The sequence below is a fragment of the Gopherus flavomarginatus genome, chromosome 5, assembly GCF_025201925.1.
Source record: "Gopherus flavomarginatus isolate rGopFla2 chromosome 5, rGopFla2.mat.asm, whole genome shotgun sequence".
NCBI lineage: Eukaryota > Metazoa > Chordata > Testudines > Testudinidae > Gopherus > Gopherus flavomarginatus.
In genome coordinates this window covers 86487089-86515027 of record NC_066621.1, presented here as the reverse complement: position 1 = coordinate 86515027, position 27939 = coordinate 86487089, and the positions used below count along the sequence as shown (strand labels likewise).

The following is a 27939-nucleotide window of genomic DNA, read 5'->3' as shown; positions in this document are numbered from 1 at the left end:
TGTTTGTCAGAAAGGCAAATATTTAGGACAGTATGTTGCTCTGTCTGAAAACTTTCATGGAAATGCATCACCACAGTTTCATAAAGGGTTTCAAGCCAAGGCTAAAGGTGTGATTGTGGCTGACTCCCTCTGTCTGCCTTCAAAAATCTGCTGCCTGTTAGAATATAGATTGGGAAGAGCTCAGCAATTACATTTGTTTCATGTTTGTACCTTCTTCCCTTCCGTATGCATACTATTTCTCCTATTCTCTGCTCTGACTCTGGTACCATTTGTCCCATAGGAAGAGGTCACTGTTGTACCAGCACTGCTCACTGTTAGTTCTGTTTCTTGCCTCCTAAATCCTATAAATTGGACTGTAAAGCCGAACAATTCCCATCAGTACTGGGAAAGATCCCTTCTGGTCTGTGACTGTGACATAAATGAGTAGTCCTGAGCAGTATCTCCTGTGGACAAGGAGAGGGACTGGGCTCTTTGACATTAGGTCCCATCATGGTGTTTAGGTTTTTCAGTTCAATGCAAGTGCAGTAGAAATGCCTAGACAGAGATCTGTGATCAGTACATTTGCACTGCAGGAGCCAGTTTTTGGCAGCCCCAGTCGGTAAGACCATGGGTTCATGACAGCCACCTATTGACTTGCAGAGTGGACAAGCCGCCTTCAGGATGTTCATGTGCTTCAGAGCACCAGGGATTACTTGGTTCTCTTCTGTAATGAGGCCAGCTGTGAAATATTCGGTTCCCAGACCTATGAGTCTCTTAGCAAGTTGTCTTGCGCTGGGTTTAAAGTAAACACTCTAGGCAATGTAGGATAAGCCATGGCCTTTCTATTCAACAAAGGCCTCCAGCCTCCTACCTGCCTTCTCTCCACCATTCTTGACAGCTTCATTGACCTCTCACACTGGGGTCCAAAGGAGTCATCTCAGAGGTCCTCCAACAGTAGTCATCTTTTCATAAAGAAACAGGAGGCTTTAGGATCTGAGAGCTAGCTGCATGCTTTGACCTTGATTTTATAAAGCAGAGAACTGGTTTACGTTCAGCGCTACTCTCTCCTTTCCTACGTGGAGATGTTCTGTAATTCTCAGATTTCCAGGGCCTTTGAGAACATGAATTTACATGCACTAATAGAGGTATGGGGTAGTTACTTTGGTGAGCAGCACAGCAGATTATTACTGTCTTGTCTTCAGGCAAAAGTGTTTGGTTTGGGAGCCTTCATCCTTCCTTGTCTCAGTGACTTCTCCATTCCAGACCAGCTTGTAAGTAAACGTGTGAGGTTGGCTTGGTCGTCTTATTTACACATACACAAAAGGAAAAGATGTATGGCTGGCTAAACATTCAGCCAGGAAGATCAGGAGATCCCCTCTTTCTGAAGAAGATACATAAGGTGACCAGTTCTGAGAACTAGGCCAGAAGGGACTGTGATCTGTAGGACCTTTAATGCAAGAAGAAGAAGTGTCATCCTGGATGGTTGAGCTTATGACCACCATATAAATAAAATTAAAAAAGAAACTAGCAGATGTGTACATGAAATTTCTGGGTAACATGTGCCTGACCCAGAAATGCTGATGAGCAGCGACTTCTGGAACCTTGATGTACAAATGCTCCAGGCATAGCTATTACATAAGTCCATAAGAACAGTCATACTAGGTCAGACCAATTGTCCATCTAGCCCTATATCTTGTCATTGGACAGTGGCAAATGCCAGGTGCTTCAGAGGGAGTGAACAGGTAATCATCAAATGATCCAGCTCCTGTTGTCCGCTCACGGTTTCTGGCAAACAGTTGCTAGGGACACCCAGCGCAGGGGGTTGCATCTCTGACCATCTTGGCTAATAGCCACTTGTGGTCCTAGCTTTCTTAACTCATCTAATTCTTTTTTTGAACTCCATTATAGTTTTGGCCTTCACAACATTCCCTGGCAACAGGTTCCACAAGTGTGCATTTGTGTTAAGAAGTACTTCCTTTTGTTTGTTTTAAACCTACTGCCTGTTAATTTCATTGGGTCACCCCTAGTTTTTGTGTTATGGGAAGAGATAACAAACACTTCCTTATTTACTTTCTCCACGCCATTCATGATTTTATAGACCTCTATCTTTTATAGACCTCTCTCTTAGTTGTCTCTTTTACAAGCTGAAACGTCCCAGTTTTTTTAATCTCTCCTCATGTGGAAGCTGTTCCATACCCCTAATCGTTTTTGTTGCCCTTCTCAGTAGCTTTTCCAATTCTAATGCATCTTTTTTTGAGATGATATGACCAGAATTACATGCAATATTCAAGGTGTGAGTGTACCAGGGATTTATATAGTGGCATTATGATTTTTTCTGTCTTCTTATTATCTGTTCCTTTCCTAATGGCTCCTAACTACTTGTCTCTCTGCAGGAGACGTAGATGTGACAATTGCAAATTGTCCATGATCACTTTTACTGGCATAACCACAACGAATAATCTTCTGAGTGATGGTTTCTTGTCACTGGAGTCAAGATAGAGCAGTTAAAAGGAGGAGCTTAAAATGTTTCTGTCCCTGACTTTTATTCCATTTTCTTCCCAGATCGTCTTTATCTCTCTTACTGTGCATTTAAGGAAGAAGCATAGCGGGGTAATGATTTAAGCTTACTCCTATCCCACATTGCTTTGCTTCCCATGGTTTGATGAAGAGTAGCATTCTCAGAAGCAGTTTAAGTAGAAAGGGATTACCTAGAACTTGGTGGTTTTTGTTTTCGTTCGGTCTCTTTCTACTAAAGATCTTTGGATTGGGACACTAAGCACTGGGATATCACTACCAAACATGCAACAATTTATATTAATTATATTCATCTCCTTTAAAACAATGCAGGTAAAGAGCCCTGCAAGGTCTGGAGGAATGGAAAAGATACTGAGTCTACACTTTGAACTTTGCTTACTAGTGCTTGGGAATTGTCTTAATTTGGCCTGTGATCTACTCATTGTAGCCTGCAGCTCTGTCTTCCCTGCTTCTTTACATTTATTTTTACACTCTTGCACCCCTCTTCTTAATCTTAACGCACAACGACGCCTGGATGTAGTGATAGTTCAAGACTTCTTCCTTGCAGTGGGACTGCTATTAGCAGGACATTGTTAGCTTCTGCAGAATAGCATCCTGTTAACCATGAATGCTGACTTCCACAAGGGTGCTGCTTGGATGAGTTTCTGCATACCTGTGTCAATACCTGAGCAATTCTGTTGACTCTCAACAAGATGGAGCACTTTTAAAGCAACCTTCTTTCCTAAGAGTGGCTCCAGGAAGTAACCACTTGTCTGTATTCTGCCATTGCTTCCTGTAACTCCCACACTTTCAACTCTTTTCCCCCATCACCTATTGGGTGAGAGTCCTGGAGTCTGTTAATGGTTCAGTATGTAGAGAAGTAACTTTATGTTAATTGTTGACCCCCTAAGTCCAGGATGGATATTGAAAGTCCACAGTAAGGAGCCAGTGTATGTTGCAGGGCTGTAAACTGCTTGCAGAGTAGCAGCAATTACTCTGAATGTTCTTGCTGTTAAGGATAGACCTGGTGTGGGGTCTCCCAGTCACAGTTACTGATGGGAAGTAGTCAAATGGACAGTAAATGTTGGGAACTTTACCTTGGCTAATGCAGTTGTTGTATCTCTAGAAGGAGGCTGGTTCCTGGGTGGAGTGCTCTGTTTGTATAGAGGCCTAGTGATGTTCCAGACACAACTTGCCTGGTTGTGGTGGTTTTATATTATTTTGCTATTTACAGCCAGTTTCAGTCTATCCCATGAAGATGCCAAGCGCTAGTGACTAATGCAGCCACTGATTCGGTTAGTCTCATTTCAAAAGGCAGTGGTGGGTCCCTAATCATGTGTCAGTGTGACAGGTGGGATTGGAATACACACAGCTGGTTTCCTGTTCAGAACATATATGGTAGGCCTGTGAGTTTGTTTCACTGTGCTTTCAAATTGGTCTTTTTCTGAAGTGATTAATCCTTAACATTCAGCAGGGAACTGTTCTCTTTTGACCAGGTGATGAATCCCCTTGTATGTAGTGCTTGTCAGAGATACTTGATAGTCTGAAGTGTGCTTTTTTTATCTTGTAAAACTCATTTTATTTCTCCCTGAATGGCCCTCTGAGAGGTAATCAAGGCTGTGTTCTTTTTGGCAGTCAGGAGAGCTGTTAATAAATCCAGCCATCTACAATCCTGCTGACTTAAGGAAGCTTTAGCTGATAAATTGATGAGGATTTCTCTGGTATTTCCCCTGGAACAGCTTCTAGTGAAAGATGATCATATTTAGCATTCAGAAGAAAGAGATGAAATACTGGGAAGGTACCATGTCTTTACTAACTTTACCTGGCTACCATCTCAGTTGTTACATGCACTAGAGATGAAAAAGACCTGTTCTGCTAGTTTCCATCTTGTCAGCCAGGACAGGGTTGTTCCCTGCAGTCTGTCTCTAGTGCTTTATCTGCTACCTTTGTGGAGTTTATTCCAGAGTCCTGATACATCTCCCTCTTAGTAAAGAGATTTTTGGCGTAGCCTAAATTTTTATTTTGCTTAATTTTATCTCATTCTTTCTAATTATTCCTGTGTTTCACCTTAAGTATTTCTCCTTCTTTCATGATTATTGCATGCTTCAAATACTTGTAAATGTTTGATCCCTGTTTACTCATTTCTTACTAAGTTATGCATGTATAATTGTGATTCTTTACTTCTAAATCCCTTAAGCCCTTTACCTACTGTGTTAGTAGTTATTTCTGTCCTTGTACTGTCAAGGCTCTGTGTGCATGCGCACACACGTGTGCACCCTTCCTGCCCAAAGAGATCGCAGTCTGTTCTTTCTGGTAATGAGATGTCCAGAATTAAGCGCAGTATTTCAGGCAGGGTGTCCCTATGCCCAAAACTGTGTCGAGCAATTGCCGCCTTTCTGCTTTGGAGCATAAACATAAGAACGGCCATACTGGGTCAGACCAAAGGTCCATCTAGTGCAGTATCCTGTCTTCTGACAGTGGCCAGTACCGGATGCCCCAAAGGGAATCAACAGAACAGGTAATCACCAAGTGATCCACCCTCTGTCACCCATTCCCAGTTTCTGGCAAACAGAGGCTAGGAACACCATCCCTGCCCATCCTGACTAATAGCCATTGATGGATCTATCCCTCATGAACTTATCTACTTCTTTTTTTAATCCTGAATAGCATGGGTGGGCAAACTTTTTGGCCCGAGGGCCACATCTTGGTGGGGAAATTGCATGCAGGGCCATGAATGTATGGCTTGGGCAGGGGGTTGGGGTGCAGGAGGAGTGCGGGGTATACAAGGGGGCGCAGGAGGGTGCGGGAAGAGGCAGGGGGTTGGGGTATGGGTGGGTGCGGCAGGAGGCTCAGGTTCAGGAGGGGGTTGGAGTCCAGGAGGTGTGCAGAATGCAGGCTCTGGCCCGGCGCCACTTACCTGGAGCAGCTCCAGGGTGGCAGCAGCGTGCAGCGGGGCTAAGACAGGCTCCCTGCCTGCCCTGGCCTCATGCTGAGCCACTCCCGGAAGTAGCCGGCACCATGTCACTGTGGCCCCTGGGGGCGGCGGGGGGCGGAGTGCTCTGCGCGCTGCCATCACCTGCGGGTACCTCCCCCGAAGCCCCATTGGCCGCGATTCCTCGTGGATCTGGCCCACAGGCCGTAGTTTGCCCACCTCTTGTTACAGTCTGAGCCTTCACAACGTTCTGTGGCAAGGAGTTCCGCAGGCTGACTCTGCATTGTGTGAAAAAATACTTCCTTTTGTTTGTTTTAAACCTGCTGCCTATTAATTTCATTTCATGAGGCCTCTGAAACTGAGAGACTGGGAACAGGTGGAGTCTCCCAAAGGGGAGCCTTTTTGCTGTCATGTTGTATTGCATACTTTTGTCTAATTTGCTGCCTGTGTTCATACCTATTAATGTCTCTACATTCTGCTTCTTCATTATCTCCCTTTTATTGAATGTTTGGGATTATTTTTTCCCAGATGTGTAGTTGGTTTCCATCTTTCCACATTTTGTTTTTATTTACTGCTCATATTTCTCTTCTCTAAGGGGCTTTGATCCGTGTAAGTGCAAGTCAGTGAAAGTTGAAGGCACTTCCAGAAATACCTGAGAACCCTGCAGTATCAGGCCTTAGATCCCTTTGTTTCTCTGTCCTCAGTGATGTTTGCATCTTTTTCCTATTCAGGGCAAAATGGGCAGTTAATTTATCTTCAGTGGCACCCCATGCAACGCACATGTGGGTAACTGACTACGCATCCTTAGTATCATCCACACATTTCATTTAACATGCTGTTTCCTTCCTTCCATCCTTCCTATTTGTCATGGATTACAGGATGTGCTATGCCTTGCACCCTTCTGTAGTCTCTTGTGAGTACACCCTTCCTGGTGATAGGCCTTGAACTTTCACTCACTCCAGGGTAGGTCCTGACTCTTTCTTTCACTGGATCTCTAGGCTTCAGCACCTCTGTTTCTTCCCATAGCTTGGCAGTATGGCGTGGCTGCCTGCAAGAGTCTTCTGTCTTAGGACCTGTGATTAGGGCCCCGGGGGGGACCACATTGAGGTTATTTAATTAGGGCAGACTGCAAAGAATGGGGCAGACAATCCCCAACCTGATGGATATTCCAATACTTAGATTTACCAAGCCACCACAAAACAGCTTCTGCAATACCTGACTGGTTGCACAGAAGCCAAAACACAGTTCACTTATAGCAACCCAGCCTTGGGCTTCCACCCAAACACCCAAGTCAAACATAAAAATTCTACCAATTCCAAAGGATTGATCACATCACCTTCCAAGTTAATGAATATTTCAGATCTTACCCTAATACACGCTTACATCAATTCTTATTAACGAAACTAAAATTTGTTAAAAAAGAAGAGTGAGTGAGTATTGGTTAAAAGATCGGTATACATACAGACATGAGTGCAGTTCTGAGATTAGTTTCATAGTAGAGATGGTGAGCTATGGAGTTACAAATTGTTCTTGGAATTAGTCCATAGATTCAGTCCAGTGTTCATATCCAGGGAGATCCAAGTGGGACTGGAGATCTCAGTCTTAAGACTTAAGCTTCCCCTGCATAAAGCCACACGCAGATCTGAGAGAGAAAGGATCAGGACCCAAGGGCTTTTTATATAGTTTCAGGCCTTCTCTTGACAGCTCAGAGTTCTTAGGCGACCAATAGGCAATCATCGAGACTCTGAAGTAAACCTATTTCCTAAGCATCACCAGTAATTAGCTACACAGATTAACATAAGGCAATTGCCTGTTTTCCACCATTTGCAGGTGATTTGCTATACATTTCAAAGAGAGATCAATACAGTGATACTAATATATTTACAATTCATTTAAATGTTAAGATCTCATTTTGATCTCTGAATTAAGACTACAGCATAGACAGGAACCATTTGACCTCTAACAGTATACATGTAAACACACAAAACTACAAACATTATCAACTAATATGTCCCTAAAGACTGAATTTGGATCATTTATCCTGCAGGATGCTTAAACCTTTCTGGCCATGTGTCATAGGAGCTTTGTACCCGAAAATGTTTGTGGGGTCAGTGTTTTGAAAGGCTGAACGAAATTCTACTTATTAGTCAATAGGAACACAGTAGTGGAGAAATGGATTAAAATAACAAAGCAGACTTACACATGTGACTCTTACTGAAACTTTATTCTTTCCTTGCAAGTTTTGGGTAAGTTGCACACAGCCTAAACACTTCTCCTGGACTGGGACAGTCAGCCCCTGAAGCATACTCCATGTCTCACTGTCAGAGAGTCACCTCCAGATGCAGCTGCTCACTCATACTCTTTCCTCTCTAGGCAGGAGTCTAACAGTTTAGTGTCCCTTTGATCCTATGCTTGGACCTTAGAAAAAAGTCAGGATACTTCCAGAAAGAATATAACAGTTCCTGAGCAGAACCTTGGCAGAGCTATTAACTGGGGAATACCCACAGCAGGTTTATTTTTCCATCACTGATTTGATTCCTCCACCAAAACCCATTGATTTAACTCCATGCAGTCATACAGAATAATATCAAGCAGGTAAACCGAGGCACATATAATTGTAGAAATAATACATAAATTTCCCGTGGGCTCCACAATGTAACCAAAGATGATAAAATTAAACCTAGTGTCAGCTTCACCAATTATTTATCACTTCTTTCTTTATCAACCTCAAGTACTTTCCTACCCATGTGATTGAAATTTAAATATGATTACATTATAAACGAATTTGATCTAACTCTTTTTAAATTAGATTTTGTGAAACATGGTATAAAATGTTCTAAATAAGGGTTTTAGGTAGTACCTCTATCACATTGTCTTGATTAATTTAGTAATTCTCTAAAAGCAATTAGGTTTGTCTGGCATGATTTGATATTTATGAGCCTGTTCTTCTTACTGCTTCTAACGCCTAATAAACTTACATGGGATTTTCAGAAGTGTTCAGCGTTGATCTAACTCTAGTCCCATTGCAGTCAATGGGAGCGGTTAGACCAACATCGAGTGCTTTTGCCAATACCATCCTAAACCTTTAGAGAGTTTTTTTTCTATTTGATTGTTTTATTAAGCTGTGAAATTAAATGTGCAGGATAGTAATTACCAGGATAGTTGTTCTTCCCTTTCCTGACGATCTTAATTACGTTTTGCTTTTCTCCAGTGTCTTGGTAACTGCTCAGTTCTTAATACTTTTTAAAAAATGGCTTAATTTGGTAAGATAACTAATTTCCTTCTTTACATGCATGAATTTGTAGTTCATGTTTTTTCAAATCTGCTTTTATCTGTTTATATCAGAGCTTGTCTACACTTACTGGAGGAACGATGCATCAGTGATCGATTTAGCAGGTCTAGTGAAGACCTACTAAATCGACTGCAGATTGCTCTCCTGTCAACTCCTGCATTCCACCTGAATGAGAAATGCAAGGGGTGTCGACGGGAGAGCATCTCTCACCAACATAGCGTAGTGTGGGCCCTGCAGTAAGTAGATCTAAGTACGTCGACTTCAGCTACATTTTTCATTGTTTGTTGGCATGGCCTTGTTATAGCCCAGATCCTGACACTGGGGAAGGCAGCACCTTTTTTGTTCCCTCTTTTTTTCCCTCTTTGGCAGGCAAGATATAGGGTTAATTTCAGGGGAGTAACTCTTCTTTATATAGAAGGGATCCACTTATTCAAGTTGTGCATTTTTCTATGAAACTGAGCACTGTAAATCTTCCTGTTGCTCAGCTATGGTAGCTCGTGAGTCTAATAAGTAGCTGACACAAAGACAGAAAATTCAAAGCGGAGATGGAACTCAAGTTACTGGTATAGAATATAAAGTCCCACTGTACTTTGGAGAGCTTTATTGGAAACTTGTTTCATTCCTTGCAGTACTACTTCATATTGGCTTGCAGTCATGTTAACATCTGCTCTCTCTAAGCGGAGCATATATGGTACAGAAATAACACAGAAAGCACCATCCATCTTTACCAATCTGTAGGCTTTTTTATCTCCTTTTTAGAAGGTGCAGAAATAATCTTCAGCTAGCATCAGGGTAACACCAGCTGCTCCAGCTCAGCAGTAGATGAAGGTGCTCGGGTAACACAGAGGCATTCAATATGTGATGATGAGCATGGGATTAGGTAAAGATTCTGTAAATTAGTAGATCTAACTAGATGGTGTCTGCTTGTAATATTCCTCTTCTTTCCTTTCCCCCTAGGCTGTCCATCTCATCCTTTAATCATCTTGTTCTTTTTCTTCAGTGACTACAATAAATGGGAATCTTCAGCATTCTTTGGGAATATAGTCTGCTTTTCTTCTTTCTTATCCTAAATCCTGTTACCAGGAGCCCTGGCACACTTGGGGCCGTTGGTTTGAAATTGTAGGATTTGCTTTACCTGCCAGTTCACTAGAACTCTTGTTTGTTTACTTTCAGGCCATATTACAAGGCCTGTCCCTTCTCTCAAGATGTTTCTTGTGGTGGAGAGGAGAGAGGAATGAATTGGTTGATTTATTTCTGCCAGCCTGAATTAATTTCTCATTCCTTTGAAACCTGCTAGAGAAATATTTTTAGATGCAGAGTTTTGCAGGGTGCTAACTGCTGATTTTTCTCTCTCACTGCCATTCTCCTCTGCAAAAAAAAAAAAAAAAAAAAAAAAAGGAGCTTCTAACTCCAGTGGATGCCTCCATGTTGCTGGCCTAAGGGGTGTTCTCTGGGCTCATTTTGCCTCTCTTCGCTCATTGCCAAGCTCCTAGCATGGGTTGAGGCTTTAAGAGTTTTAAAAAGCAGATTTATCTTGGCTTTTTACCAGCTTTAGCTCTATGCAGTAGTCTTTGTGCATATTACTCCCTGTTCCTCAACAGCTTCTTCCTCTCTCCTTCCCCGCCCAGTGAGACAAGACTGGGGAGTGGTGATGGTGGGGGAATAGCTGTTTTTTTTCTCTTTGGCAAGAGAATGAAGTTGAGTGCTGACATATATCATCTTTGATGGAGAAACTCCATGGCATTCTTTCTGCTATTGGTCTGCTTCTTAATGGCCAGGAGGCCTCTTTGTGAATGGGAGACAAGACCAGCAACTTTGCAGATGACAGGAGCCCTGCTGGTGGTCACACACAAGCTATGTGCTGAGATCCAGCTGTCTGGCCAAACACAACTGCAGGCTGTTCAGGCAGATGGGGAGAGAAATGGATGGATTTCCTCTTCTGGGCTTTGTTTTAGATTTGTTTTTGATGAAGTAAAGTTTAAGATGCTAATAAGCTGTGGAGTGCAACCTCTGCTCTTCTATTCCTGGCTCTTCAAATGAGTGGGAAACAGCCACGTAATGGACCCTTCTTCTCAGCCCACATTTCCTTGCTTACTGTTAAAAAGAAATTACACACACGGCTTGCTGGAGTGGGTTAGTAATTTGCTGCTACCAGGTTTGTTGCATCAAAAAGAGACTTAATATTCCAAAGAGACTAAGAATGAGGATGTGTAGCCCTTGAAGCTGCTTGCCTTCAAAGTGCTCTGCAAACATTAGCTTCTCTTCACAACTCACTGAGAGGTAGCCAAGTATTATCCCCATTTACAGATAAGGATCTGGGACCCAGGGCAGAGAACAGACTTACCCAGGGTCATGCAACAGGTCAAGCTCAGAATTGGGAATAGAACCATCCCAGTAGTTCATTTCAGAGCAGACTTGGGGGTCAGAGATAGAGTCCAGGTCCTTTTGGGACTCTTCACTATCTTCCTTGCCATATTAGTCCAGTATATTAAGCTGTGTTGCGTAAGACTTGTGAGGAAAAGGGGGATCGTTTGTCTGTTCCTCAAGGAACACCTGAAGCCCTCCTTTCATGCTGTGGATAGAAATGAGTTGTTTTGAGGGGGGTGAATTCCTAGTTGAACTGTTTGTTTTATCTGTCTCATCTGGAAAACTCACTGTGGGATATGGAATCGTTTAAAACTGACCATGACAAAACAATGAAGAATAGACTGCAGGGAACAGTCCTGTACTAGCACCTTGGGAGATGAACTATGGGACACAAGAGGCTCGGTGTGTGTAAATCACTTTGAGATTGTTGGTGAAAGTTACTTTGGGAATACAGAATGTTTAAGGCAGGTAGCTTGAGCTGATGGTACCTCTGGAGCTCTCTGGCATTACACAATGTGGTAAATTAAGATTGCAGTTGCTTCTTTCCTGCGGCCTTGTCTTATTATGTGAATATTTTAATGTGCAATATTTTCTGTTTTACTGAAGGGACAATGGAGACAGATCAAGGCACCGAGCTCCCCGGAACGCCCGTATGTCTGCACCATCGCTTGGGCGCTTCGTCCCCAGGTGAGACCTGTACATCCATCTGGAGAATGGGCTTGGCTTGGCATTACCACTTACAACAGAGCTCTCTGTTGTCATGTCAGAGGCTCAGGGCTTGTCTACATCAGAAAGTTGCAGCGCTGGTGAGGGAGTTACAGCGCTGCAACTTAGGAGGTGTACACATCTGCAGGGCACCACCAGCGCTGCAACTCCCTGTTTGCAGCGCTGGCCGTACTCCCGTTTTGTCTCGGGTGTAGAGGATCCAGCGCTGGTGATCCAGCGCTGGTAATCAAGTATAGACACTTACCAGCGCTTTTCTTGACCTCGGTGGAATAAGCAGGTATCCCAGCATACCTGAGGAAGCCTCTGGTAATCAAGCTGGTCTCCTTCCCCGGCTTGCTCTCGCGTTCCCCGAACCCCGAGCAAGCAGGTCTCCTTCCCTGAGGTTTGCTGGGTGGTTCCGGGAACGCGAGAGCAAACCGGGAAAGGAGACCAGCTTCGCCGCGGTTTGCTCTCGCGTTCCCCGAACAAGCAGGTCTCCTTCCCTGCGGTTTGCAGGGTGGTTCGGGGAACGCGAGAGCAAACCGCGGCGAAGCTGGTCTCCTTTCCCGGTTTGCTCTCTCGTTCCCCGAACCCCGAGCAAGCAGGTCTCCTTCCCTGAGGTTTGCTGGGTGGTTCCGGGAACGCGAGAGCAAACCGCGGCGAAGCTGGTCTCCTTTCCCGGTTTGCTCTCTCGTTCCCCGAACCCCGAGCAAGCAGGTCTCCTTCCCTGCGGTTTGCAGGGTGGTTCGGGGAACGCGAGAGCAAACCGGGAAAGGAGACCAGCTTCGCCGCGGTTTGCTCTCGCGTTCCCCGAACCACCCTGCAAACCGCAGGGAAGGAGACCTGCTTGTTCGGGGAACGCGAGAGCAAACCGCGGCGAAGCTGGTCTCCTTTCCCGGTTTGCTCTCGCGTTCCCCGAACCCCCCTTGAAGCCGCCCAACAGCGCTGCAGTGTGGCCACATCTAACACCACTTGCAGCGCTGGTTGCTGTAAGTGTGGCCACTCTTCAGCGCTGGCCCTATACAGCTGTACTAATACAGCTGTAACAACCAGCGCTGCAAAATTTTAGATGTAGACATGGCCTCAGATTCATTTGCTTGCACGGATCTGATGTGAACAAGGTTATCAGTGTCTGGGACTCCTGTGGATGTCTGCCCCTCCTCCTGGAAAAGAGAGGGTGAGATTAGTGTGATATGCTTTCATAGCCACATTCCCCAGAGCCCTGTCCTGAGCTTTCTTAACTGGAAATCGATGGCTGTAGTGTGGAGCCAAAATGGAAGGGAGGAGAAAATCTGATGGGGATTCTCAGTGAAGCATACTGGGTCAAAGATGAAGGTGTAGGGAAGAGAGGAGATGGGGATTCGATTTCTGGTATAGCTCAGCAGGTCTTCAATTCCATCTTGACTGGATGGAGCATGTGGTGGTGCGGGGGAGGTTTTGTGCTCCTGAGCCATTACATGCCATTTTTCTGCTGGATGGAGCACTCAGATGACTGGGCTCCTCTCTTTGACCTCCCTTTCCCACCGCTAGGGTCCCAGAGCCCAGTACTGCTTGCCCAAATTAGGTGGGATTCCTGGACTAGAGCCTCAGTTTCCTGGCAACACATTAGAGGTGTTTTCTCAGTGTGTGGGGTCTTTCTCACAGTGTGCACTCTCTTTCTTTCTTTAGGCGTTTCTTGCTGCCAGAGTACTTACCTTATGCTGGGATTTTCCATGAACGCGGACAGCCAGGGTTGGCCACCCACTCCTCTGTTAACCGGGTCTTGGCAGGTAAAAAAAATACCTCTTCTGCAATACAGTGACCTGTACTAGGTGGGATTCTCTCCAGAGTCTGCGCATAGCAGGTCAGCTTGGAAAAAGAACCTATGAGAAGTCTGTGTCCATCCTGGTATTGGTATATACACCTCCTGAACCAGCAGAGGATGTGGAACTAGATATTGCAGTGATGATGTTCATACAAGTACCTAGAAGTTGCAGATTCCATACTTTGAGTGCATATTAGCCTCTGTGCTGAGGTTCCCTATAGGCAGGGGGGAATTTAATAATTCTGATGTTTAATTCCCTCCTCAATCTGAATTTTTTTTTTTTTAAAGCAGTCTGACAGCCTAATGATCAGCTTGCTGCAGGTCCTTCTAATTGAATTATAGGGTGCCTTGTTCATGTTCCGGCTGGCAAGCCACTCACAAGGGAGCGCAGGATTCAATTAGGATCCTAATAAGTGTGTATTAAAACCTCGGCTGCCACCACATACAGCATGCAGGCATTTGGGAGCCTTAAAGGGCAGGCGGGGGTGGAGGGGAAGAGGAGTGAGGCTTTGGCAGCCTGTGAATGAAACAGTTTTATATGATAGATGTTATAATTCTTGAGGGTGCTTCTAGGGGGTGCCTGAGCTGCTCTGTGATCAGTACCAGCAGTGGAGAGGCTATTTTTGGATGAGGGGAAGGCAGATATCTCTGTACCTGCCAGATGGAGACCCATTGGCTGCCGCTACTATTAGCAATGGGGCACATGCGGGAAAGGCATAAAACCCCCCCTGGAAGGAATGTGGTCTCCCATCTAGTCTTTCTCTCCCATTGTGGCATGTTTGGGCAGAGGCCACCTACGTGGAGAGACCCCCTGTATTTTGCATGGCTATATAGTATAATGTGCTAGTGTAGCCTTTTAAAACCTCATTGTTATCTGTAAAACCCAGAACTGTCTCCTGGATCTTTGTATCTCACTTGGACACTCAGCCAAGACAACACTTTCCTCCATCCTGTCGCAACAATTGCAAGAGTAGTGAAAGCCCAGGCTGTGAAGCACCTCCATCCCACTACCTAATCGGCAGGGAAGCCAGCTTGTAGCATTTAGCTGATACACATACTTTCCTCATGACTATTGCTTGTGTGGAATTTGGCTTCTGGAAACAGCTCACTGGCAGATAATTACTTGCTGCCAGGCAACACTGCAGAACTCTGCTGTAGTGGGGCTTTGTTGCATTCATCTGCCTTCAACCCTCCCCGCACAGCACCTCTTTCCCAGCAGCTGAGGAGCATTCTGTCTTTTCCTGGCATTTAGCTTTAAGAGAAGCAGCTAGTTTGCTCCTGGCTTTCAATGACTCCTTTTATTAATTTGCTTTCTTTTCCTTCATGCTGTTCTGATGGACAGTAACCCAGTGCAAGAGCCCAAGCCTCTCTCAGTACAGAAAACTTAACCCTCGCAATTCATATGTAAAAGCTGCAGCACCCTATCAGAGACTTCATTAAGCAAAGTGTTTACAGCTCCTCCACTAAATCGCCCAATGACCAAGGTCCATCCCAGTCTATTCCATGGCAAGATGGGCCTAAATTCTATGGCAAGGCCCCTTAGTTTCTGCAGCATTCCAGTGCATCAGACTGGAAATTGTGCTGCAAATCCAAGTAACTTCCACTGTGGAGTTTTTATTGAATGATTTTTATTGAAATGCTACATACCATCAGTGCAGCGGCTCCTTGTGGTGTTTGTTTTAATATTGAATTCAGTTTATTTTACTCCCTCTTCATTTTCAGTTTTTGACATACCACAGATTTAAGTGTTAACAATTAACTGCATTATAGAAATTGGTGGAGGTCGAAACTTCGCTTCAGGCACAGGGGGCTTTTGGAACTGGAGGGAGCTTGGAATTGTGGAATAAGCACATTCACTCATTATTTTTGCTAAAATGATTAGCAGTGAAATAGCTGTGTGTTAACACAATGGAGTATTAGCTCTGAAATTTAATATTTGAGATAAAAGACCAGTTCACACTGCTCAGAGCTATTGTTTGAGGATGCCTGCTGACTTGGGAAGCCCACTCTGCATTGTTTTATAGTTGTATCAAGTATGGAAGGCTTGGAGCATGCTTTTTTGTATAAACCCTGAAACCTATATTCTGAAATACTGTTCCAGGATGGGTTAGATTCTGTGCAAATTTCCTGACCAGTTAATACCCAAGACCCTGCCTATTTATTGTTTGTATTATTGTAGCATCTAGAAGGCCTAGTCAAAGACCAGAACCCCATTGTGCTAGGCGCTGTAAAAAGAACAAAAGACTTTTGTCTGCCCCAAAAGGTATGTCTACACTAGAACAAAAGACCGTTCCCACTTACGGGGTCCCAGAGCTTGGACTCCAGCCTGAGCAGAGATGTCTACACCGCAATTTTACAACCCTGCAGCCTGAGCCCTGTGAGCCTTAGAGTACGTCTATACTACCCACCAGATCGGCGAGTAGTGTTCGATGTATTGGGGATCAGTTTATTGTGTTTCATCTGGACGCAATAAATCAATCTGCTAATCGACACCCATACTCCACCTCGGCAGGAGGAGTAAGCGCAGTCAACGGTGGCGTCACTGCAGTCGACTTGCCGCCGTGAGGACAGCCAGGTAAGTTGAACTAGGATACTTTGACTTCAGCTACGCAAATAGCGTAGCTGAAGTTTCGTATCTTAGTTCGAAACCCCCCACCACTACCACCCTCCCCAGTGTAGACCAACCCTTAGTCAGCTGACCCTGGCCAGCTACATGTATTGAATTGCTGTGTAGACATGTCCAACTAGTTTTTACCATCTAACAGGCAAGACAAGAGGCCACAGATGGCTGTGGACAGATAGACCAGAAAATCAAGGAAACAGTGAGACCGTCTTGGTCAGCGTGATAGACTATGGTCTCAATGCACTAGCTGTCTAACTGTTACGTTTTTTGTAGGTGTTACAGCAGAGAAGAGTTTTAAGGTGGATAATGTGGTAGCCCTGTGGATATTTATGGGGAGCTTCTTCCACATGTGAGAGGCAGCATGAGAGAAAGCACAAATGTGCTTGTTCGAAAAATGTAAGAAAAGTGGGTGGTTGGAGGAGGGCTTCAGAGGCTGATCAGAGGCAGGAGTTGACATTTCAGTAGCAAGTGAGAGATAATTAAGGTGGGGATTGACTATGAAAGGCCTTGAAAGTGAAGACAAGCACCTTATGTTTGATGTGATAGAAAAGGAGGATCCAGTAGAGGGATTCAGAAAGAAGGGTGATATGGTCAAAGTGATGGGGTAAGAGAATGATCTTTGCAGCAGCATTCTGAATGGATATGAGTGGGGTAAGACTGCATTTGGCCAAAGAAAAGAATGTTGAAGTAATTGAAATGTGAGATGATGCTTGTACAGGAGAATTAACTTTGTGGTTAGGCAGAAAAGGCTGAATCTTAGAAGTCTTATGCAAAAAGAATCATCAAGATTTAGATACAGCCTGGGTGTAAGAACCTACAGTGAGGTCCAGGTTGAATGTAACACCCTCTTTACAGGCCTGAGTTAACAGGCAGGATGGTGGTGGTGTCCACCGTGGTTAAGAAAGAAGGTAGTGGGGTGGGCTTGGAGGGGAAGAACAATTTTAGCCATGTTTCACTTGAGCTGATGGCTAGACATCCACAGAATGTCAGATTTTAGTTGGGCAGAAAGAAACTAGTCTGCAGTAGAGAAGTAGAGCTGTGAATCATCAGCATAGAAATGGTAGTTTAATTTGTTTTGTGGATGTGATAACTCAGAGATAAGGTGTAGCGGGAGAAAGGAAAGATTGTGTCCTTGGTCCCCTATGGAGCCCCCACAGAAGGTTGAAGAGGGGATGAGGAGGAACCTATGGAGGACATATTGAAGGAGTAATTATAGAAGTAGGAGAGAGAATCAGGAGAGGGAAGAGTCATGGAAGTCAAGGGAGGACAAGATTTCAAGAAGAACACAGTCATCTGTGTTGAAGGCAGCTGATGGTCAATAAAGGTGAGGATGGAGTACGGGTTCTTAGATTTGGCTAGAAAGATGTTGGTAGACTTCTATGGGAGTGGTTTTAGTGGGGTGCAATGGGAGGAGGCCAGATAGGAGAGGGTCTAGGATAGAGTTGGAGGAGATGAGCTCCTGTCTGCAAATTTGAATGAGTTTAGAGATGAAAGGGAGGTGGGAGATGAATTTATTAATCTCTGAATCCTTCAGATGTTTACACCCCATGCATGGAAATCTAATGGCTCTTCCAGGAATGCCCATCTCCCACAGACTTGTTGCCCAGAGGATCAGAAGGAAAGGCCTGTATAGTTCTTTTGCTTTCTCTATTGCCAACCACTTCAGAAGGGAAACGCCTTCTGAATGAGACATGTCAGTTGGTCACTGAACACCTTTGAAATATTAGTGCTGAACCAGCTTGGCTTTGCAGCAATCTGGAAAAAAATTCTCATAGATTATAAAGCTGGAAGGGACCATCGTTATCTAGTCTGATCTCCTGCATTACATAGGCCATAGGACTTCTCTGTATTCATTCCTCTTTGAACTAGAGTGTATCTCTTAGAAAAATACTGCTTCATGATTTAAACATTTCTGTGATGGGGAATCCACTATAACACATGGTAAATAGTTCACATGGTAAATTACCTTCAGTGTTAAAGTTTCACCTTATTTCTAGTCTGAATTTGTCTAGCTTCAGCTTCCAGCCATAGGATCTTGTTATACCTGTGTCTGCTCCATTGAGGAACTCTGTATTATCACATTTCTGTTCCCCATGTAGATACCTACAGACTGTGATTTAAGTCACGCTTTAACAAAGAGAAGGTTAAGCTGAAGAGTGAACTCTTTGAGTCTTTTTCTGAAAGACATGTTTTCCAGTCATTCTCATGGCTCTTCTCTGAACCCTCTCCAAGTTATCAACATCCTTTTTTAATTGTGGACACCAGAACTGGACACAGCATTCCAGTAGTGGTCACACCAGTGGTAATACAACCTACATATTCTTGCTCGATATAGACCTCTGTTTATGCAGTCAAGGATCACATTCTCCTTTTTGGCCACAGCTTTGAACTAGGAATTCATAGACTCATAGGTCAGAATTCATGTTCAGCTGATTATCCACCACCACATCCAAGTCTTTTTTTTCCAGAGTCATGGCTTCCCAAGATAGAGTCCCCATTCTGTAAGTACAGCCTGCATTCTTTGTTCCAAGATATGACTTTACATTTGGCCACATTAAAACGCACATGAGTTTGAGCCCAGTTTGTCAGGCGATGAAGATTTCTCTGTATCAATGACCTGTCCTCTTCATTACTTTCCATTCCCCTAATCTTTGTGTAATCTGCAAACTTTCAGTGGTGATTTTTTTCTTTTTTTCCAGGTCACTGATAAAAATGTTAAATAGAGTAGGATCAAGAATCGATCCCAGCAGGCCCCAGTAAAAACACACCCATTTGATGATGATTCTCAGATCCCAACTTATGTTTTGAGAGCTATCAGTGAGTTTATAATCAATTGAATGTGTGCCATGTTGTTTTGTATTATTCTAGTTTCTTAAAATGTCGTGCATTACCAAGTCAAATGCCTTCCAGAAACCTACCGGCACATCTACAGGGTGGGGTAATGTACACAATGGGGAAGGAGTGATTTCCAAAGTGCACTATTGTATTGTGCATTAATTGGCCCATGTAGACTAAATGTGGGTGCGGACTAAATGTTTCCTAATGCACTCTAACATAGTGCTGTTTCAAGCAGCACTTTGTTAAAGCGCACTAGAGAGCTTTTAATGTGCACCAGTAGGATCTACCTGGGCCAATTAATAAGCAACACATTCATGCACTTTCAAAATCATACTCCTGTAGAGCACGTTATTGCACCCTGTAAGCTTGCCCTAAGAATATTATTGCATAAACACTGTTACCTTTATCAACTAAACTTGTAATCTTATTAAAAAATGTTATTAGTTTAACAAAATCTATCTTTTATAAACATTCATTTGATAGCATTAATTATATTCTCTTTTAATTCTTTATTGATGGAGTCCTACTCCAATATTTTGCTCAGCATAGATGTCAGGTTGATTACCTGGGTTGTCCTGTTTACCCTTTTTCAATATTTGCACAACATTAGCTTTCTTCCAGTTCACTGGAACTTCCCAATGTTCCAAGATTTATTGAAAAGCCTAATTAATGGTCCAAAGAGCTCCTCGGTCAGCTCTTTTAAAACTCTTAGCAGGATGGTGAGGGGTCTCACTGACCCTTTGGACTCTAATTCTTCCCTATCCAACCAATATGCATAGGAGAATCAGCATGAACTCTGAGCTCATGGCGGGAACTGTGCCCCTGAGGAAAAACCTGTAAAGTGAATCCTGTGGCACATGGGAGCAGTCCAGCTAGGGAGATATCTTGAAATGAGAACAGTTGGCTTCTATTTCCATAGACTCCCCTCAACCCATTTGTAGTGTGGTATGTGGCACAAGGATGTTAGTCTTCTCACAATCCTATTTCCAGTCCTCTGGGCAATCTTCCCTCTGCCCTGGCCAGCAGGCATGCATCCTAAAATGTTCATGTCCTAAGGTGAGGAGCTGCTTTATGGGATGAGGAAAAACGTTGTCTCTGTCAAAGAGAGCAGCCAGGGAACTAGTGCAATGACCTAATATAGTCTGTACCCCAATCGAGGATGTTTAGCACACCTTTCTAGAGCTCACAGTCTTAGTGTTATACTGCCTACTTGCTCTCCCACCCCCCGCACCCCGGTCTGAACATTTCTGACCAGCAGCTTTCTTTGCAGAGCCTTCCTCACTCTGAGTTAGAACTTGAACAGCGCACTGTCAAGTAAGGTGGGGGAGAAACTGAATTCTTCTCATTTGGTGGGAAGCAATTGTAGATTCAAATATCCATTTAAAAATCAATAAATACCTAGAAAATCTAACCCCTGTCACCAAACACTTAAAGCCCCACGTTTGCCTGTGTGATCTCCCTGAACTGGCTCAACAGCAATTTCCTGAGCATTCTGTTCTTTGAACTGGGCAGCGCGATATTGACAAAGGAACAGAACAGAAAAACACTTCAGTTTCAGTTCTGTGGAAACTCCTGGAGAAAAGAAATCAGTGTTTGCCAAATAGCACAGGATCACGTGTGTTTTCTCAGCTTCTCACACTCTAAAATCCTGAAAGGTAACACCAGCTTATTGATAGTCCTGTTACTCAACAAAGGACCTACATGTGGAGTACACTATCTGAAAGCACAGAACCCACATAAACCTTGTCTTTTATCTTAATGAGCATCTGCCTGTTATTTGTGCTGCTCAATGAATTTAACAATTTCCTTTGAATGAAAACAAACAGCTTATGTTAAAGTTTGTGAGACCCTGCTGGCAGGGTTAGTCTGTATCCCTGGACTCTGAACCCTGGTTTTAGTGGAGAGCTTGGTCTCCCAGTGTGTCTTCCTGTTGAGTTGTGAGATACAAACATTTTAAATATTTGAGTGAATTTAGTGCTGGTGAAGCGTGCTAGATTTACAACCCAGACACTGAACAGCTTTGCTTATCCCAAGAGCAAGCAGTGGTAGTACAAGCTTTTCTCATTTTCCAACCAGCCAGGGGGAACCCCGCAGCTCTCATGCTCCCAGCCATCAGCCCTGCAGCAGGGACCCCGGAAGCTGTCAGCTGCAGCAGGGGGACCCCAGAGTTCCAAGCCACTGACCCTGCAGGCAACTGGGGCCCCCCCTGGCACTGTAAGCCACCAGACCCAGAGTTCTGAGCCACCAGGGTTGCACTGGGGCAGCGCGCAGCTGTGATGGAAGCACCCAGAGCTCCAAGCCACAGGGGCCAAGCTGCTGCAGGCAGTGGGGGGCAGCCCAGAGCTCCAAGCCATCTGCCGCGAGCGGCAGGGCACCCTGGAGCTCTCAGCTGCCATGGGCGGCCCTGGAGCTGTCAGATGCGGCCATGGCAGGTGCTGGGCAAACACTACACTGGCTCCCCGTGGCATGACTTGGGCTCTCATCTCCTTCCATCTCAGGCTTCAGTCATCCCCCTGTCAGCTCACACACATGCACACGCCCGCCCATTATTTTTAGTAAAAAGTCACAGACAGGTCACGTGCTTTCCTGTTAGAAAAAAGAAGGCAGCATGACTAACTCTGGTATAACTCAGCAGATAAAGTGCTTCACAGTTTTCCCATTACTTGTTCACTTACCTTATGCTATACTCAGGCATATTTGGGCAGGTGAGTGTACCTAAGTGGCACATTTCAGCCCAATGCCTCTCCAGTTGGCTATTTATAAGCCCCAGATAAATGGACAATTAATGGTAGTGCTCTGGCTGGTGCTGCTTTGATAATTAACTCAATTATTTTTCACTTCTGCTGTAGTGATGAAAGTGAGCATAAGAAGCTGGCTTGGTTGCTCTGGAAACAGTATTCTAGGAAGCTACTCCGGCTTCACTAACATGAGGAGTCTTGCTGCATCCTGGTTTCAGGACCCCTGGATTCTTTTGCTGTTGGTACCAGCATCAACCAGTGATTTGAAGGCCGTGTTCTATGCTCCTTCAGTCTGCCTGTGTAACGCAAAATTGCTCAGAATAGGATTGGGATTGAAGCTCTGAACATTGCTAAGGCTCTTTTCAGTTGTAGTCTCCAAGAAGCATCTCGACCACCTGACTTTACAATAGGCAGGTAGCAGGGACTGATTGGGTCCCCTTTTATTAAGTATGGCTTTGGGGAGTCTGTTCTCCTACATTCTCAGGAGGATACTTCTACTTGCCAACTCTTCTCCAGGAGCCTTGTCTTGCTACTGGCAGAGATAGGCCCACTTCCTCTGACATGGTTTCATCCCACACCTGCTGACTCCATGAGACCTTCTTCTCGGTAGTGTAAGCTCAGCACTGCAGCTTGGGTTAGGATTTGGATTGTGAAAAGGGGAGAAACATCTCTATCAAAGAGAACTCTGGGCTATCTGAAGCTAATGTTAACTGAATGTTCTCTAGCCCTAACTGACAGATGTTTAGGAGAGTATGATCTGCCCTCCCTGGAAGGATATCCAGTTGGATGGAAAAGTGGATCCCCCATTTCCCCTCATCTCGCAGGCAGTGATGTGACCTGAAGTAGACACATGCCTGGGAAGGTTTCCTAGGTAGATACCCTTTTCTCTACTTATGTGAGACTTCTGAGTGTCATTTTGGGTCCTTGGCTTCAGTTGTCTCTTCCCAATTTTAGCTGCCAATTTGTTTTTGCCCTTTGGGCTGGGGAAGCCACCATAAGGTTGGCTAGTATCATAGCTAGAGCCTCCTTTTCAACCTGAGCAGATCTGCAGGGTAACCCACCCATAAGGGGAGTGTGGCTTGGCTGTGCAGTGTGTTTAATGCAGCTGCAAATGGGTCTTGGGGTACTTCTTTGTGCAGAAGGATGTGAACTCTTTTTAGAAGCACTGCTTACCTTGCAAGGCCTTGAGCCTTTCAGTTTATCCTTCTCCCAGATCAGAACAGCCTTCTCCCCTCCATGCGATCTTCATTATCATGAGTAAGCAGCTGCTAAACCTCATGGCAAGCTCAACTCAGCTTGTCAGTCCTCACAGGCTTTTTAGAGAGTCTCTTCCCTTTCTCCAGATCATTAGGGCAGAAATACAGATATCTGTCACCCACATGGAAGAACCAGGAGTTGTTCACAGTCCCCCCACTGCTACTTTAACCAAGTGAGTGGCCACTACATCTTACAAATAGCTGAGCGAAAGGAAGAGAATATTAGCTGCAAGGGTCTATCCAGTATATCCACCTCCCCAAACCCCATGGTTTAGCTGCTTTCAACAGTGTTTTTACAGGGGTGGGGAGACTTCTAGTTCTCATTAAATAGTGTGTATTATTCAAGTAGTCACTTGTGCAAATTTTCCTCACACATTCTACTAATGCGCCTTCATTCTGGCTCCGTGGACTCCCATGCACCCCTGCTGGTGCACCTCAGTCCTCGCGTTTCCCTCTCTTCTGCCACGATCCCAGTCTGGAGTGTCTCGTAGTTGTCGTGGAAGCTTGTGATGTAGAGGGTTGAAATCACATGCTGCCATTTAACTTTTGGCCTCAGCATCTGAACCTTTGCTCAGTTCCATTTTGTAGATACTGTATTTTCTAGTGGCTGGATACTTCCCATGAGAACCAGATAATCCTGAATAATTGAGTAATAAGATGAGATTCTTAAGCACATTAACAAAATTATAGAAGGAAAATAGCTTTACCACCAGAGGTGGGAACCGTCATGTTACACCAGTGAACTAGAAACCCCCAGGTAATCATCTCTAATTTGTAGCAGCTCTGGATGCTCACATAGCTGATCCTAAGATGCCTGCTTCTTCCCAGCAGTGTCGTCTTTGCTGTGCTGTGACAGTTGCCACTCAGACCAGTGAACTTGTTCTTTTACGCTTCTTTTGTTAATTGACTGCCCAGCAATCTCTTCTCTTGCTGTGACCTGGGTCACACTGTTGCACTGTAGCTTAGTGTGGTGAAGAGCATGAGGAAGATGGTGCAGTTAGCATTTGATGAAAGAGCTCCAGGTATCTTCCCATGTAACATTAATCATGGATAGAGATCCCCTACAGGTTTCTGTTCTGCCTGCCATAGTTACAGGGGAGGAAAAACAATTTTGAGCAGAAATCTCCTTTTAGGCTAGACATCTCTAGATGCTGTAGACGGCAGAGTTGGGAAATGGTACATGTAATAGTGGTATGTGTAGCCCTGCCCATGTAGCTGAGTTGCAGTGTTGCTCTAACACAGGGGTAGTCAATAGACAGACTGTGGGCCAAATCCAGACCACTAGATGCTTTGAACAGACTCCAAAAATCTTTTTTTTTTAATTTATTTTCTCTGGAGTCTGGACTTTGACTATACCTTGAACAAGAAATTTGGACCTTGACAAAAAATAGATTTCCCCTGCTTTAACTTGTGGGATGCTTAGGTTCCAGGCTAACCCAGACCTCCCATGTGTAAGTGGCAGGCTTTGGAGTGAAAGACTTTGCTGTTACTCACCCCTGTACATGATACAGTTTTTGTTCATAGGCTGTCAGACACACCAAACAGGGGAACATGAATGTGGCAGGGTATTTTATTGGGTGGAGGATGGAATGTAAGCCCTGGTCATGCAGGACTGATGTCTGAAGAGGCAGGAGGAGTCTCCTTGGTATAGCCAGTAGAGGGGCTGGAATGGGAAGTACCCTAGTCTGTCTGCTTGGTTATGATGTCCTGTCTATTCTGTCTCTTGTTCATTCTATTGCTGAAGTGAAGGAATGAAAGTGCTCTCTAGGTGCAGTGCTTCCAGCTAGAAGCAAATTTGTCATCAGATTTTATTGGACTGTTTAAATCCACAGAAAAATAAATGGGAGACTGAGCGTAAAGCAAAGGTGAATAATACACATGTACATGAACTTAAAACAAAAAGCTTAGAGGCTTGTTGTGTGAGAGAGAGAAAAGAGCATCCATCAGAAACTGTGACTGAGGAATGGTGACTCTGGGCAATGATCCAGGCTGCTTTAGATGCTAGCGATCCAGACTAGATCCTCCCATGCAGCTTCAGGTCCATGAAATAAACTTGAGTTAGTGTCATAGACGCGCATCTTCATGTAGCAGGATATGGCTGTTCACACCTCTGAGCTGGAGATGTCCAGGGTATTGTGAAAGGTGCAGCAACATAACATAATTGGGTCCCTCCTTGTACCATTACTTGTCTGTAGGCTACCTACACTTCAGCTCAACTTACTATGCCTGAAATTGTTGTTGAGAGGGAAACCAAATCCCACATATCTGTGTACTAAGAGTGGAGTGCAGAGAACTTGATATATTGGACAGGAGTCACAGAGAATAGTAGAGGGAAATGACAGTAACAAGGCACAGATAGTATAAGGAGCAGCGACAGAGGGAGCTATAAACAAAAATCAACAGCAATTATAGAGGGAATCTTTACACGTTTCCTCATTCTAAAAGCACATGCTCCTTGGCAGTAAGCAGAATGGCCGTTCCAGGGTTGCACAGTGCTATGATATTCCCTTCCCGCTCACCAGCTCATTGTGCACTTAAATCCTTCATTATTAGATACTAGGGACTGGGACTGGACCTTTTAAGCCACATCCTTGGTTTCAACAAAAACCCAAGTTGTGACTGTTCGTTGGTTTCCCCTCTTCCATTCTTGTGTTTCTTCGATGCTGCCTGATTTATTCTGAGTTAAGCTGTAAATGTCACTTAATATGTTTGAGATGGAGTAGAAAGCACTTAACTTAACTCTCCATTGAAGACAAGTGAGACCTGTGCATATGAATTTCCTCCTGTTTCCATCTATGTAAGCAAGACTGGCGTCGCTACTGATTTAATGGCCAGTTCTATTGCAAATGGAACCTTGATGTAAACTTTATGGAATTTTCTGCTCTTTGATTATGCTGCCCATGCAGCCAGCTGTAGAGATCCTTAAAACATGTTCTGGGTGCTGACTGTACAGCAGTGTTTGGCTGTTGCAGTTTGGTGGCATGCTGTTATCCTTGGCTGTCTGCTAGTTGGGAGCAGAACCAGACAGTTACTTATAAGCAAACATTCCATCCAGTGCACATCAACTAATATGTTGTTAGATTCTATATTGGTGAGTACATGAGCTTAGAACATAGTCAGTCAGTATACTGTTTACTGGCACTCCATTACTAACTCATAGTAACTGATCGATAAAAAAACTTGTTCACACATACAACTTCTGAATGATTTTAAGGAGGCAGAATGTGATGATTGAAATTTACCAGGACACCTTGTCTATTGCCTCTTGTGAATGTGCCTTGTATCCTTTAATGATTACAGTTACTCGGGCCTGGTCTACTCTAAAAAAAAATTAAGCTGGCTTAACTACGTTGCTCTGGGATGTAAATAAAATCTACACCCCTGAGAGGCATGGTTAAGTTGACCTAATTGCTAGGGTAGATTGCGCTAGATCAACAGAAGAATTCTTCCATCGACATACCTACCGTTTCTCGGGGAGGTGAGAGACCTGCGAAGATTGCAGCCCATGGTGTTTTGGGGGCAGGTTCTTGCCATTTGAATGCTAAGTGGGAAATGGAGTTTTTGTTTGAATTTAACATGTCATGTTGGAGCACTGTGGGTGTGTGCACAATCCATTCTTTATGGAAACCCCTCAGGTATTCTGCTGGGACGCTTGTGGAACCACTGTGAGGGATCTGATTGCAGAGCATTCTCATGTCTCTGTGTAGTGGCCACAATTAACCTGGTTCCAGCCTGCTCTGTTATAGAACATGCTGGATGGCTGAACATACCAGAAAGTGTCTGAAGATTTTGTTAATATCTGACAATGCAGCAGCAGTGAGATGGGATATGGCACTCATTGAGTGGATCTGCCTGAGCTTTGTTATCACTCACAAGTGCATTGCAAGCCAGTCTCCTTAACTCTGGCCGTATTTTAATAATTATGGAAATGTCCACAGCACTCCAGCATAGTTGTGCTACTTATTTGGAGGAGCTACTGTTAAGTGCATACATTGCCCTTCCTTGTTCTCCCACCGAAGAGAGCTCTGGAAAAGGAGTGGTGTTCCCAAGCAAAGAGTCCTGATGAGCTAACTACATTCCTGCCATCCTGGTAGGAAGAAGGCTGGGGTGATGATTACATTCCCAGAAAGAGATGTGAGGGCATAATTGCACTGTGTTGCTCTTCTAAGCTCTGGGAAAAGCAGGTTTCTAGCCTCCATACCCATTTGTGAAAGCACAGTGGAGATAGGAACAGAGCAGTACTCAGTTTAAAGTCCTGAGCAAAGTCAAGTCAGCAGCAGATTTTGGACTGTCTGAGAGAGCTGCTTTAATGGAGTTATTCACTGGATCAAAGGCAACACATGTTTCAGGCTGAGCCAGTTAGAGGCATTTTTTGTTTAGAATGTAGGTGACTTGGAGCCAAGTTCTTTCATTTAAGGCAGAGGCTGGGAATTGGGTGGAAGTCCACTACTGTGGTCTAGGCCACCATTTGGAGATAGTGATATGGCTTGTGGAGTACACTAGTTTCCATCTCAGCCCATTGATTGCAATGGGAGGGACTTCTCCCCAAGTCTTATTTCCTCACCCCTGCTGGTCCTAATGTTGGAACATGAGGCTGAATGCGTTTTATTACAATTGAATGCAAAGTCATACATCTAAGAACAAGGAGTGTAGGTCACACAGGATGTAGAAGACTGTATTCTGGAAAGCAGTGACTTTGAAAGACTTACAGGTCATTGTGGATCATCTGACCATGAGCGCCCATCATGATGAAATATCTAAGATTGAATATGATCCTTTAAAATATTAATGGGAATATTGAGGAGTAAGGAGGCCATGTTACCTTTGTATATGGCATTAGTGAGACTGTTCCTGGAATAATGGGTCTTGTTTTGGTGTCAACACTTTCAGA

The 27939-nt window shown here is 44.3% G+C and overlaps 1 protein-coding gene across 4 annotated transcripts in view; it reads left to right on the top strand.

The window, feature by feature from the left end:
* Window positions 1-27939, top strand: part of AMBRA1 (autophagy and beclin 1 regulator 1) — a 197552-nt gene that overhangs the window by 77602 nt on the left and 92011 nt on the right. For 3 of the 4 annotated variants that reach the window (XM_050955227.1, XM_050955229.1, XM_050955230.1), the window contains exons 10-11: window positions 11688-11771; window positions 13458-13558. In XM_050955227.1, coding sequence (XP_050811184.1) covers window positions 11688-11771; window positions 13458-13558 — 185 coding nt within the window. The remainder of the gene's footprint in view (window positions 1-11687; window positions 11772-13457; window positions 13559-27939) is intronic. The other variant, XM_050955228.1, reaches the window with a different exon arrangement.